This window comes from Nansenia antarctica, assembly GCF_963989245.1.
Source record: "Nansenia antarctica genome assembly, chromosome: 6".
Lineage (NCBI taxonomy): Eukaryota > Metazoa > Chordata > Actinopteri > Argentiniformes > Microstomatidae > Nansenia > Nansenia antarctica.
The window spans coordinates 6,852,602-6,866,045 of NC_137676.1; the positions used below are offsets into that span (position 1 = coordinate 6,852,602).

Below are 13,444 nucleotides of genomic sequence, written 5' to 3' on the forward strand. Positions count from 1 at the left end.
TATAGAGACAAAACCCCATACGCACAGAATAGAGACCATGAACTTGTAGCATAATGCCCATAGGGACGCTCGAAATGGAGCAAAGGGAGTCGATCATATTATATTTTCATAACTGTTAATGTTAATCATTATTCCTGAAAACATCAAAGGATAGGATTTCAATTCAAGTGCATTACATCGGAGCTTTCAGTGCGTTGTGTCCGATCCAAGGCTTCAGTCATGAAAGGCTGAGGACACAACCTGAAGCAGTGAAGGTAAAACGAAATGGTCAGTAGTAGTGACCTAATGATATAGATTGTATTAATAATACTATTATGTATGATTCTCTATAGACAAGACAATGGCAATGCGATAGCAGTCAGGAAGTGTTCCCCTGCGCCAGGACCGCATGCTAATCTTTTGTTTGCGGTCAAGCTCTTACATTATAGGTGAGAGTGCCATAAGTATTATTCTTAACAGTTATTATAATATTGTATCTTACGAGTAGCCTAATTGGGCCACTCTGTTGGCGTCGGCAACATTCACTATAACCTTTGCGCAAATAGTGCCACCTCTTGAAATTGTGGAATTTCTGTGGTTAGGACTTCCAAGAAAGCAATTAGAATTGAAGGAAAAGTGAGTTATAGCACATGTTAAAATGCATTCAATGTATTATTGCGGACATGTTTTGATATGACGGAGTTCTTCAATTAACTGAATGTTGAATTCTTAACTGACTGTGAATTCAGCCTGTTTTTGTGTTGTTGTATATCTATAGGCCAACAAAGGGAATCTGTTATTTGTCATTTGTTGTGTAAAGATATAGGCTATGTTCAGTAAAGAAAGTGGATTAATCACAAAATGTCATAGGCTATACTGACTATGAAGCAATGCAGGATAGACATCAGAAATAATGAGAACAGCGCAGATACATAGAGACATAGCCTATTAAACCTAGATAACTTATTATAAACACCACTGACTGTTGGAAGATGGTTAACAACCAAATAATATTACAATTAAAATGTAAAAATAAATAAATAAATAAATTAAATTATATAGGTTGAACAGAACATGATTCTGTGGCATTCAGTTGATTTGTCTGTGTATGTGTTATTTTATAAATACTTTTGGATGGGTCACACTGTCACAGTGCGTGATACCGGACAGGGACTCTCAGACGTTGACGACCGAATTTCGCCTTCAGGCTAAATGATTTTACCGACCAGTGCCCCCGACAAGAGCCATGGCGCGGTCCGCCTAAAGGACCCAGAGCTGGAGGCACCAGGTCGAATTGAATCCAGCGAAGATGCCACAGAGTTGCAAACAGCCATGTCCCACCTTCACGACTCTGGTAAGTGTCACATATGTGTTGTTGTAAATATCCAATGATGGACTATTTTAGTCGCGGATCTTGGAAGGTAATTTAAGCCCATAATTTCGTAATATATTAATAGGCCTTAAGGTTTGGTCACATGTGGCTTCGGTCACATGCACCTTTGCATTGCAGTGAATGTCATGACGCCATTAAGGAAACATCTGACATAGTCTATACATTGCATGCTCCATTTGATTTAGATCATTTTAGAGAAATAAGTATTGCTGCAGTACGTCTATCTACAAAAAGGGATTGTGTACATGTATGATACATTACATATAGGCCTACAGTGTAACCTAAACTATATATAATATATTGAATATTCAGACCCTTTCACTTTGTGTTATAGACTCAACTTAAAATGGAGTAAATGAACAACACCCCAGAATGACAAAGCAAAAACAAGTTAGATTTTTTTTTTTTAAATATTTATTCAAATTGAAATACAGACATAGCTCATGTAGCTAAAATGCAAAGATGTAATCAACAAATCACTCATTAAGTAGAATTGAGTCCATCTTAATGGAAGGATAATAGTTCATGTCATTTTGGAATTTGTAATTTCTGACATATCTCTGACATCTGCATAGGAATCAATGACACACTGTGTGGATCAGGTTGTCATTACAAACTGAACAGAACATGGTTTATATAGCATCACCAGAGTATATAACCAACGACTGGTGGAATCAATGGGTCGCAGACTTCTGGCAGTTATTGCTTGCAAAGAATTGTCGACCAAAATATTAAAAATACTTTATTTAGATATTATATGATTCTTTCCAAACCTAGAGAGAATCTCTACTTTGACCCCATAGTAAGTGTTTGATACATTACTTCTCTCTTATGTTTTAACCTACCATGAACCAAGAGGAAAATACATTGTGCTTTGAAGGCAACAGCCTACACCTCCTCTCTCTCTCTCTCTCTTTCTCTCTCTCTCTCTCTCTCTCTCTCTCTCTCTCTCTCTCTCTCTCTCTCTCTCTCTCTCTCTCTCTCTCTCTCTCTCTCCCTGTTACCCCCTCTCACTCTCCCTCCCCTTCTCTCACCCCATTTGACCTCTCACACTCTGTGTGACTGTGTGTTTTGCAGGCTGGTATTGGGGCTCCATAACAGCTGCTCAGGCGAAGCAGGTGTTGAGTGAGGCTCCGGAGGGCACCTTCCTGTTGAGAGACAGCTCCTATCAGGGCTACCTCCTCACCCTGTCTGTGAAGACCAGCCTGGGCCCCACGCACCTCCGCATAGAGTACTCCAGTGGCATGTTTGGTTTCGACTCGGTGGTTATGGCGCGGCCCCGACTGAGGCAGTTCGGCGGGGCGGTGGATCTCGTGCAGCATTACTGTCTGATGTACAAGCACCTCCTAGCCAGCCAGAACAACGACAGACTGGGGTCTGAAAGGGACATGAGAGCGACGGCGGCGGCTAATTCTGTGGCGGCCCCGTCGGAAAACACCCTGCAGCTCAAGCTCACCAGACCCCTCTACAAAGTGTCTCCCAGTCTCCAGCACCTATGTCGTGTGACTATTAACCAGCACTCTCGCGATCACCAGCAATTGCCTCTGCCCGGCAGGCTAAAGAACTTATTGCTGGAATACCCCTTTGTTCTTTAGGAAATGTTGGTTCTCTATATTTGTTTACACTGCCATGAATTAGACTTTTGAATTGGGACCGTTTCTACGGTTGATGTTTGGATTAGTGACAGTAAGCTTTTTTTCCCAACAATATACATTTTCTGGTTCATATTATCTGTTGAGAAATCATCACCTGAAAAAGTGTTCTAACACTGTAATTCACTAATAAGAACATTGTATTACCGTGTCGAATAGAGTTTTAATGGAATTACATAGCAGGTGAGCTCAGTTGTTGTCACAAAACCTGAGTTGTGTTATCGTTCTATAAACAGTAATATCATTCCATCAACCATGGACCACACACACTAACTGAAAACACAATACACTGTTTACTCACCTGATGAACCATATCAACGAACGAACCAGGGTATTTAATGAATCTTTTGATCACAATGAATGGATACCCAAACATCCTCTTGCCTTAAATACTGCTAAGGTTGCTCTTCTGTCTGTATGGTGAAGTCCACCCTAACTTCTGAGTCCTGCAGATTTAATCACTTACTATTAGTCACTCAGAGGCAGGTTATTCAGGGTATTAACAACTTATTAAGGTTGTGTTGTTTTTTCTGATCAACATTTTTTTCATATGAACTATCGTTTGTTATTCAATTTCATATGTACAATTTGAGGTTTCTTTGAGGTAGGCTTGCTAACGCAGCGATCACATGGACTGATATAGCAACAATGTGTTTGGTACAAATGTGACATTCTTGTAAAGCTTCCTCATTATCTTCTTGCACTAACCTTACATTACCAAGAGTGTATTTATATCATTTCATTCTGAACCATTTTGGATAATGACCCGTTTTCATGTATGCAAGTTAAAAGATAGTTAATCCAAAGTGACAGAGGCTAGATTAAAGTCTGTCTTGTTTACGATGAGTTGTGGCCAGACCAGCCCAAACAAGAAAACAGATGACCGGTGCCTCTCTCAGGGTCGGGGGGGGTGAATACCTGTCATGGGAGAATTACAATGTACTTAAGAGAGAGTTCTGCATGTTTTCTCTCTCCTTTCTTCTGCTTCGCTATTCTTAGTTGGAGTCAATAAAAAGTGGTTTATTGGTACAACACGTTTTATGTCTGTCAATGCTTGTGTATGATTATGGACTAGAGGAAATGGTATATAAACATTTAATATATACCACTGTATGAGAGCCTAGAAGCCCAGTTTGAAGGCCAGCTACAATAAACTAGATGAATCGATATCGAGAGATGTTCTGCTTTTGAAATCCCACAAGTTTTATGACCATCGCCCGTTTGTTTTGCCACAGAGTTATGTAGTGGTGTTATACAATATGAGTAAAATACAGCACAGTGTATCCAAAGTACACTTTAACAGGGTCTTTTAAATCCCTTGACCTTGATCGCAGGTCTGAGCTACAGCTCACAGCTCTTTCTAAGAAATGGAAGACTGGAAAAATGCCATGCTCCTTGAGGAAACCATAGAAGCTTGAACAATGGTGTGTGTGTGTGTGTGTGTGTGCGTGTGTGTGTGTGTGTGTGTGTGTGTGTGTGTGTGTGTGCGTGTGTGTGTGTGCGCTTATGTGATTGTGTGTGTGTGTGTGTGTGTGTGTGCTTAAGTGACTGTGTGTGTGCATGTGTGGCTGTGTGGCTGTATGGGTGTGTGTGTTGGGGGTGCAGATGTTTGCCCCATTTTCCTTTCCAAGAATGGTTAAGCCTATTTGTGTGGTCAACCATCAACAGCCTCCTAAAGATAATCTGGTTAGGTAAAGTCCAGACAAGGTACGTTTTTTTTCAGCTGTTATTATTTTTAATTTTTAATTTTTTTAAGTCATGTGAATTTAATACAACACACCTAACTAAACCATAGTTTCATACCAAATACTCACATAAGTCAACATGACCCACAATACATTGAACTATGATTTCATCCAACTGTTCTAAACTAATAATGACATAATTACCATTTGGTTCAAGTTCTACAGTGGCTAGTTAGTTGGTTATTGTTATTGCATTGTTGGGGAGTAGTTCCACTAGTGTTTAGTTAGTTTAGTTTAATTTAGTTTTGTTTAACTACATTTGTCTGTACCTTGGTGGCAGTTAAACTAAATCCAAATCTTAGTAGTGATTTCAGTAGCAGTGCTTTGCTCCACCTCTCTCAAAGGTAGTGTAGTTCAACTTCTTCCCTTTTAAAGTAATTGGTAATTTATTTTATTTTTACTTTTTACATATTCAGAGTAGCTTCCCCAACACTGCATGATTGTAATACTACAACATCATTCCACTCTCCATCAGCCAGAGATACCAAAGTGGACAAACAATATTACTGTTAGTTGAATCTATGATTATGTTTTGTGTTTTGAAGAAAATGTGTTTTTGGCACAATAACTCAACTGATGTAATTGTTTTATCTGAAACTTCAAACAATCTAAACAATCGCTTGACATTTTGGAAGACTATTAAATCCTTAGCTGGAAATAAAAATGCCATTGAGCTTCCTCCATGCATTGTTTAGGACTCGTAAAATCTCTGATAAGGCCAAAATGCTTGGTTGTTTTAATGAGCATTTAATTGCCTCTGGTTCCTTGTTTGACTCGCTCAACATTACCCATGAGAATTCCCCTACTGTTTGTTCAGTTGTTAAAGTCAACTCTTATTTTAGTTTTACTCTGGTTCGTCTCAGAGGTGCATAAAGCCCTCAAACTTTTAGACACTAGAAAATTGGCAGGTCCTGATAACTATACTTTTTTATCACACCACCTGTGACACATTATTTTAATCTCTCTCTGGACACTAACAAAATTCCTCTTATATGGAAATCTGCCTTTGTTCTTCCTCTGTTGACGGCAGGATTACACAGGGTGATACTGTGGATCATACTGTATTGAAGCAAAGACTTATCAATGTAGGATTGTTAGAACAAACTCTCTGCTGATTCAACAATTATCTATTAGGCAGATCTCAGTGCGTGCAGGCAGAAGGTATCACTTCTAGCTCTATCTACACCTAGTGTATCCAAGGGCATGCCCCATGGATCGGTCCTGGGACCACTCCTATTCATTATATGTGATAGTAGCAGGTGAAACCGGGAACAAGTTGGCAGCCGATCAAATGTTCAGACTTTTATTCTGAAAATCCATTCCATTGCAATATTTTGCCTTGTGTGTCATTGGTTTTCAACAACTATATACAATAGATTGTGAAACACGTTTTTTTTAAATGTCAACAAATTTACCGTACGTACGTAAGTAATTTAAATACCTCTTATATGTAAGTATTCAGACCCTTTGCTATGACACTCTTAACATTTGCTGAAATGCTAAAATGACAAATCACTCAATAAGTTGAATTGAGTCAATCTTAATGCAAGGATAATAGTTCATGTTTTTCAGTTTTTTTTAATGTCTGCAACCCTGCCTGTCTTGACCAGGACACTTTGTAAAAGAGATTCTTAATGTCAATTAGACTTTTCCTGATTGAGTAAAGATGACATATAAATGACTATTTTGGATCATTGGTCCCAATTCTCAATGAAAATGAGTGCAAGATTTTCGGATTTCGGATTTTGAACTTTAGACAGGCAGTGTTTATCAGTATTTATTTATTTAAGTGTTATCAGTTTGTCAATCAAATATTATAACAACAACTTTCATTGGAGCTTGCATCATTATAGACTTACTGTGCAAATGGACGGCAGAGGCATTTCATGCTTCCAGTAGGGATAGTAATATGATCTCTCTCTAATGCAGGTGTGTCTCTCTGTGTGTGTGTGTGTGTGTGTGTGTGTGTGTGTGTGTATGTGTGTATGTGTGTGTGTGTGTGTGTGTGTGTGTGTGTGTGTGTGCGTGTGTGTGTGTGTGTGTGTGTGTGTGTATGTGCGTGTGTGTGTGTGTGTGCGTGTGTGTGTGTGTGTGTGTGTGTGTGTGTGTGTGTGTGTGTGCGTGTGTGTGTGTGTGTGTGTGTGTGTGTGTGCTCGTGTGCATGCATGTGTGTGTGTGTGTTTGTTGAGCCTCTTGAATGACTCATGGTTCCTGGAATGAGAAATTCCTGGAGGTTGCTGTACCCACCACAACTCACTCTCACCTGATTCCTACTCAAAGCCCTATGCTAACTGCTTCAAGAAAGAGAAAGTTAGAGATGGAAAGCATGAGAGCGAGACAAAGAAAGAAAGAAAGAAACGATGAAGGGAAGAAAGAAAGAAAGAAAGAAGGAAATAATGATTGTTGAATAGTTGATTGTCATTTAAACTTTTACACTACTTTACCATATCCATTTAGGTCAACTGCCTTGTCTGATCACGCATCTGTATGGCAGAACACTGTACCAGTGTTATCTAGATATTACTTCCATATTAATCTACTTTGGTTTTCACAAAAGAGCCTGACCTACAACAGATTGTGGAAAGACAGGTTTTTACTGTACAATTCCATTTAGCAGACACCTTTATCCAAAGCGACTTGCAACAAATACATTTGCCTAAGTAAGTGAATCATCTATCCGTTAGTCATCGCAAGTAAAAGTAATCTATGCTCGGGCCAGTGGCCATTGGCAGTCAAAATGCTAGAAGCTAGAATGTTTTTTTTTTTTTTTTAAACAGTAATGCAAAGTAAAGCTCTTCTTCATGCTCCTGTAGATGTGCTTATTGATCTTTAGAATAGCCGAAGGACCAGGGACTCCACTCCGCTGCATGGATAGCTGCTACAATTGGATAATCAATTCTGCATGGTTCACTAGTCCATCGCCATTAGCAGGCATGGTATTGTACAGTAGCTACCTGCTTGTTTTATACCATAGAGAGTATGTGGCAATTGTAAGTACCGTAGACCTTAGGTTCCATCTCATGCAAGTGAAGAACCAAGTACGAGCACAACCCTACATGACGAAAAAAACATAAGATGCAGATAAGGAAGCAATCAAAATGTAGAAGATCAAGGGGTCAGTTCAAGTCAAGTCCAGTCAAAGTCTTTAATGTAAATGCACTTTCCCAGTCTTCATACACTTTAACAGAGAAAACAAAATACAAGATTTAAGAAGAAGAGTAAAACAAGGAGACAAACCAGCAAGGGGTTTGGGGAGGTGGAGGGACAGGAGTACGAGTACCAACACATGAGACGCAAGAGCGGAGGCAGGGAATGTGGTGTGGAAACCAGCCTGGGGCTGCTGGACACGGGGCATCTGGAGGGAGGTCAGGTGGCCGGATCACTGGGGTCTGTAGATCACTGGGGTCTGTAGATCACTGGGGTCTGTAGATCACTGGGGTCTGTAGATCACTGGGGTCTGTAGATCACTGGGGTCTGTAGATCATTGGGGTCTGTAGATCACTGAGGAGGGCTCACAAGACACAACTTCTACTCACTGGATTTTCTTTTCTTGGCACTTTCCATGCGAGCACACACTGTGACCAGCTCAGTGGCCTTGCGGTTAGACTGTCCGTCCTGAGATTGGGAGGTCGTGAGTTCGATCCCCGGCCGAGTCATACCAAAGACTATAAAAATGGTACCCGATGCCTCCCTGCTTGGCACTCAGCATTAAGGGTTGGCTTGGGGGTAACACCATGCGACATACCAATGTCATGTCCAGGGGGTGTACTTGTACATCAAGCTGCCTCATGCTACAGAAACAGAAGATAGGATCTATATAAGCACGCTACATGGGCCATTAGGCTTGAGAATCGGTTCTCTAGGCTACTTACTTACTTACACGCTATCACAGTGTATGATTTGATCATCCTAATAGATAACATCTTACATGTGCCTCTGATTTATAGACAGTAGGTGGGGTGGTATGTAATGACATTGATTAAGGTTTAAATCACTCAGAAATAGAAAGTGCAACAATTCAGCACTCTGTACAAAAATGGCTATTTGCTTTGATTTAATTTAGGTGGATTTGACACAGACAACAGGTGTGAACCATAAATAATGAGAGGAAATCAAGGAATCAATATACTGTAGAGTGGACGTGTGTCATAACAAATTCTTATCAACTAGGACAAATTTACAGTCATTCAACAAAGGTCAACAGTCCACAGACTTCCATCTGGAAAAAGGTCATTCCGGACCAGAACCTCGCGCCACCTGAACAGTTTCTTCCCCATGGCAGTAGGCCTCACAAACAAGCCTACTTCCTCTCACTGACTCTGGGACTTTCACTCCCCCCCCCGCCTCCCCCCGTCACACACACACACACACACACACACACACACACACACACACACACACACACACACACACACACACACTGTTCTATTGCTCTTTTTGCCATTGTCTTTTAAATTATTTTTGCTTATACTGTATATATTTTTTTTTATGTCCTATGCACCAACCTCACCAAGTCAATTTCCTGTATGTGCAAATATACTTGGCAATAATAACAATAATAATAATAATAATAATAATAACTTTAATTTATATAGCGCCTTTCACAAACCCAAGGACGCTGAAAAAGGAGTCTGATTCTGATTTACTTTCTTTATTCTCTACATCTTCTGCCACTGGTCTACCATTCTCACTCTACGGCTAACAAATACATATTTATTTTTCACGTTTACACAAATACACGTTTGTTTTCCCTCAACTTGGACTAAAGCATTGTCGATTGTCCGCCCTGTGCCTCTTCCCTTTGTGTCTACGTGCACTTCTCGGTATTAATTACCCAGTGTCACATGATCCAATTGTGGTGTGTATTCCCCTCCCTCATTCCCCCATTGCAATATCATTTTCTCTGAACTGGCTGCCTTTTACAGAGAGCCATCTGTTTACAAAGAGGCTGTTCTCTTTTCCATAGCCTAGCGAGGGGTGGTGCAGAGCCCTGTGAGGGGAGGGAGGAGAGGGTGGGAGAGGGGGGAGCAGGGTGTAGAGCTGCGCAAAGGGAGCTGGTTTCAAATGGAATTGCAATTCCAGACATCTTTTTTTCCTGGAAGGGGGGAAATGCTTAGAGATCCAATCCCCACTGTGCCGACCATACCCTTCCCAACCCCCCCCCACCCCACACGTATGTGAGACACATGCGTACTCCAGTTCTGCCACCACAAGCTAAACAGGCCTTCCACTGTCATTTGCTTTCTGATGAATCCCCTTCGTTGGATTGAGATTAGATCAATTCCACGTGATTGAATGTGAAGGGACTGTGTAAGGGTTATAACCATCTCCATTAACCTCTGACCTGGGAGAACAGATGTTAGGAAATACTTTCCTAGTAATACAGCTTTAGATTATGTATACCGTGTGCCTTAGTTTTCTGGTAGAGGTTGCATGTTAAAGGGGCAGTCCGGGTAATTTACAGCAACAACATTGCGGTCCCCCCACCACATTCATGGTAAACAGTTGAGGAATGTGTTGGAGAAATCTAACCGCTCCCAGTGTTTGTTTGCAATTACATTCTGTAGAAATAATCTAGTAAAAATAGCTTATATGTTGTGTTTTGATGAGGTTAGACAGTTGAACTAAAAGCTTAGCATTTGTAAGTTATATTTTTTCCCTTGTTATATTCTAGTTTTTCAGAACTAGAGAACTTTATCTCTCAGTAGGCCTGCTAGAGTACAGGGAGATTGGTTTGTATTAATACAGCCATAATAGCCTTTGGTTGAATCTATAATATGATGACCATTTTCTTTGTCAATTGTACGTTGTATATTTGTGTTTAATATTTAGTAGGCCCACAACCAGGGCTGGACTGGGACAAAAATTAGGCCCTGGCATTTTTGGCCCAGACAGGCCCACCCCAATCGGTCGGACCACACCCACCAGCACAAAAATACTTCCCTTATATACTCGTCTTATATACTGTGCTGTACAGTCATATGACAAACTGTAGTATTCCCCCAAACCACTACAAAGACGACTACATACAGTAAGCAATGGTACCAGTGCAAGTAGACCAGTGTACTCAGTGATCAGATTCCAGAGCGAATTTACGAACGCAGCCTTGTTGTTCTAGATTTTTTTTTCCATTATCAACCTATCATTGCGCTTTAGAGTAAAACAAAGCACGCAACTGTCGCGTCTATCTTTTCATGGCAACTCTACATTGTGATTTACAAGGGATATTAACTAAAATTAAGTAATATTATTACTTGGTTACATTTTGCAATTGATCCGCGGTACACATGCGTGCCGAACCGTGGGGGGCGATCCGTTACACCCCTAACAGCTACCTATATTTTCCTTCCCGGGTCAACGGTTACAGGCTGACTCGGCCCCGCTTCTTCTGTATCCTCTCTATCCTCTGTATCTGTACCCTGCTCCCGCTTCTCCCTGCTAGCCTCCTCTTCAACCTGTTGCTGTTGCTGCTGTGGTAAACTTGAGGGTGCAGCAAACATGTCCCTAATGTTTACACATTTGGCAGCATCTGCCTCGAGTTTCTTTTTGTTTTTCTCCCTAAGTTTTTCCCAGCCTCCCTTCCGTTTTAGTGTGCTTTTGCGCTCCATCTCTCTCAGTATCTATCTAGTAACTATCCAGGCTAACTAAATTTATTTTGCCGGCCGGCTTGGCCCAAAACTACCGCGAAACTGAGACGGAGGTCTGGTGCTGCGTGCGTGCGTGCGTGACCCCTGACCCCCCCCCCCTTCTCTCTGTTGATTGGGCCAGCCCAGTGTCTGTATAGAAAATGGACCAATGGGCCTTTGCCCCTGATTTATGGGCCGTTCAATGGTAGCTTTCGATTTATGGGCCGTTCGATGGTAGCTTTCGGCCGGGCCGGCTGGTAAAAATAAAAAAAAAAAAAAAAAAAAAGCTTTTTTTTTATTTTGCCGGTCGGCTCGGCCCAAAACTACCGCGGCCCACCGGGCAAATGCCCGGTATGCCAGATGGCCAGTCCAGCCCTGCCCACAACCATACAGTACTGGCATGTGTGATAATATTTGTAGATAGGAAAATAAACTAATGTTGTACAGCCATAATGCCAACTAGGGCATAAAAAAAACACTATTTTGATCAATAAAAAAAATCTTGGAGATGATTGCTGTAACACCATGCTCTTATAGCATCAAACACTCTCTTCTATTTTTGCCTACTGCCTGTTTAGGTTATCTTTTTTTTTTTTCCCCAGATGTGAGCTGGTTGCTGGCATCATACCTAAGGTTCCTACCACTGCCGTTGTGCCCTTGAGCAAGGCACTTAACCCCTTACTGATCCAGGGGCGCCAAAGATGGCTGACCCTGTGCCTAGAGCTCTGTTCTCCCCGGGGGGGTGTACAGTGTAGCCTATGTGTTGTCTCGCCGTTTTGTTCTCTGATGCCTCGATACAGATATTAGGTGTTAGGGTAATAGTAAGGTACGTGTGTAATATGAGCATGTAAACGTAGTGACCACTTGGGGTAAGGTGAAGGTCGGGTAATGAATAGGCCCGTCCGTCCGTGGTAATTGCATGCGTAACGTAACAGGAAGGGCCGCAATGTAAGCCTATACGTTGCACATCAATGAAGGTGGAGGCGTGCGCCCTCTGGTGGCGCGTCAGGTGCATTGCTACAGTTTATCACGCAACACCCCTTCAGCTCCGGAAAAATGTAATTGGCTGAGCCGAAACTTCCCCCCGTCTCTCATTGCGGGTTTAGCCTGTCAGTCAAAATGTGACAGTGTTGTTTTCTTCCTGGTTTTACATCGGAGGAGCAGCGATCGTATAACGGTGAGTGTTTATTATACCCGGCTACAATCATTTCACACATCATCCTGATGATGGAATAAAACCAAAGATGACTGAATCATTTAGAAATAACATATTAAGTCGTCCGCTGTAACACTATTCTCAGACATTAGCTGTGTTAGCTTCCAGACATAAATCCAGGATGAATTCATTCCACTTCTTTTACTACTTGCTGTCTAATAAGCCTAGCCAACATCTGCTCTTCCGGGGGGGGGGGGGGCATATGAGGTGTGTAAAAATATAACCAGCTTTTTAGAAACGTCCATCGATCATACGAAACTTTCGATTGCCTTAGTATGTTTGATTCCGTCCCGTGGAACTCGAGTGTTCTGTTCCATTCGATTCCATTCCAGCAATGACACTAAAATGCATGAGCCACAACACATGACCTCATCTTTGCATGAGCTAATGCGTATCTACATGTCCTTGTGTTGAGTATTTTAAAGGTATTTTGTCCTGCCAACCCTATTTGAGCTTAACTAGCTCGCATGTACGCAGCAATGGTGACGTCCCTAGTGAACATCCAGCATAGAGCTAATATCCCTAGACGAGGAGACATCATAGGGAATAGACGTGCTAATCTTTTACATTCATTGCATTTGTGTGACAGCGTTAGAGCAGGCCTTAACCTCCTTGAGACCAGGTTTTCATATTTCGGAAAGACTGGGGGAATCCTTTGCAGAAAGTAGGTAGAATGGGGAAGTTCTTTAAGAGGTGAACCAATCAAATACCTTGCATGGGGCGGAGCTAAAAATAAAACGTAATGAACTGGACTAAAATAAGTATTTGTTATTTATAAGTTTTTATTTTAGGTTTTCTTAAATTGTCTTCACTGTTGCAAACTTAGCATAGGC

General features: G+C 41.4%; 1 protein-coding gene across 5 annotated transcripts; it reads left to right on the forward strand.

Moving 5' to 3' along the window:
• The first annotated feature begins 27 nt into the window (after positions 1-27).
• On the forward strand, positions 28-4,044 carry LOC308159371 (suppressor of cytokine signaling 2-like). 5 transcript variants are annotated; one of them, XM_080533146.1, is made up of 4 exons: positions 28-254; positions 333-428; positions 1,187-1,333; positions 2,450-4,044. In XM_080533146.1, the coding sequence occupies exons 3-4, from the start codon at positions 1,192-1,194 to the stop codon at positions 2,965-2,967; spliced, it is 660 nt and encodes a 219-aa protein (XP_080389272.1). In that variant the 5' UTR covers positions 28-254; positions 333-428; positions 1,187-1,191; the 3' UTR covers positions 2,968-4,044. The 5 variants fall into 5 exon arrangements, with proteins under 5 accessions (XP_080389272.1, XP_080389273.1, XP_080389271.1 ...); XM_080533147.1 differs by lacking the exon at positions 333-428 and having other exon boundaries at positions 28-267; XM_080533145.1 differs by lacking the exon at positions 333-428 and having other exon boundaries at positions 1,133-1,333.
• Positions 4,045-13,444: the final 9,400 nt, after the last annotated feature.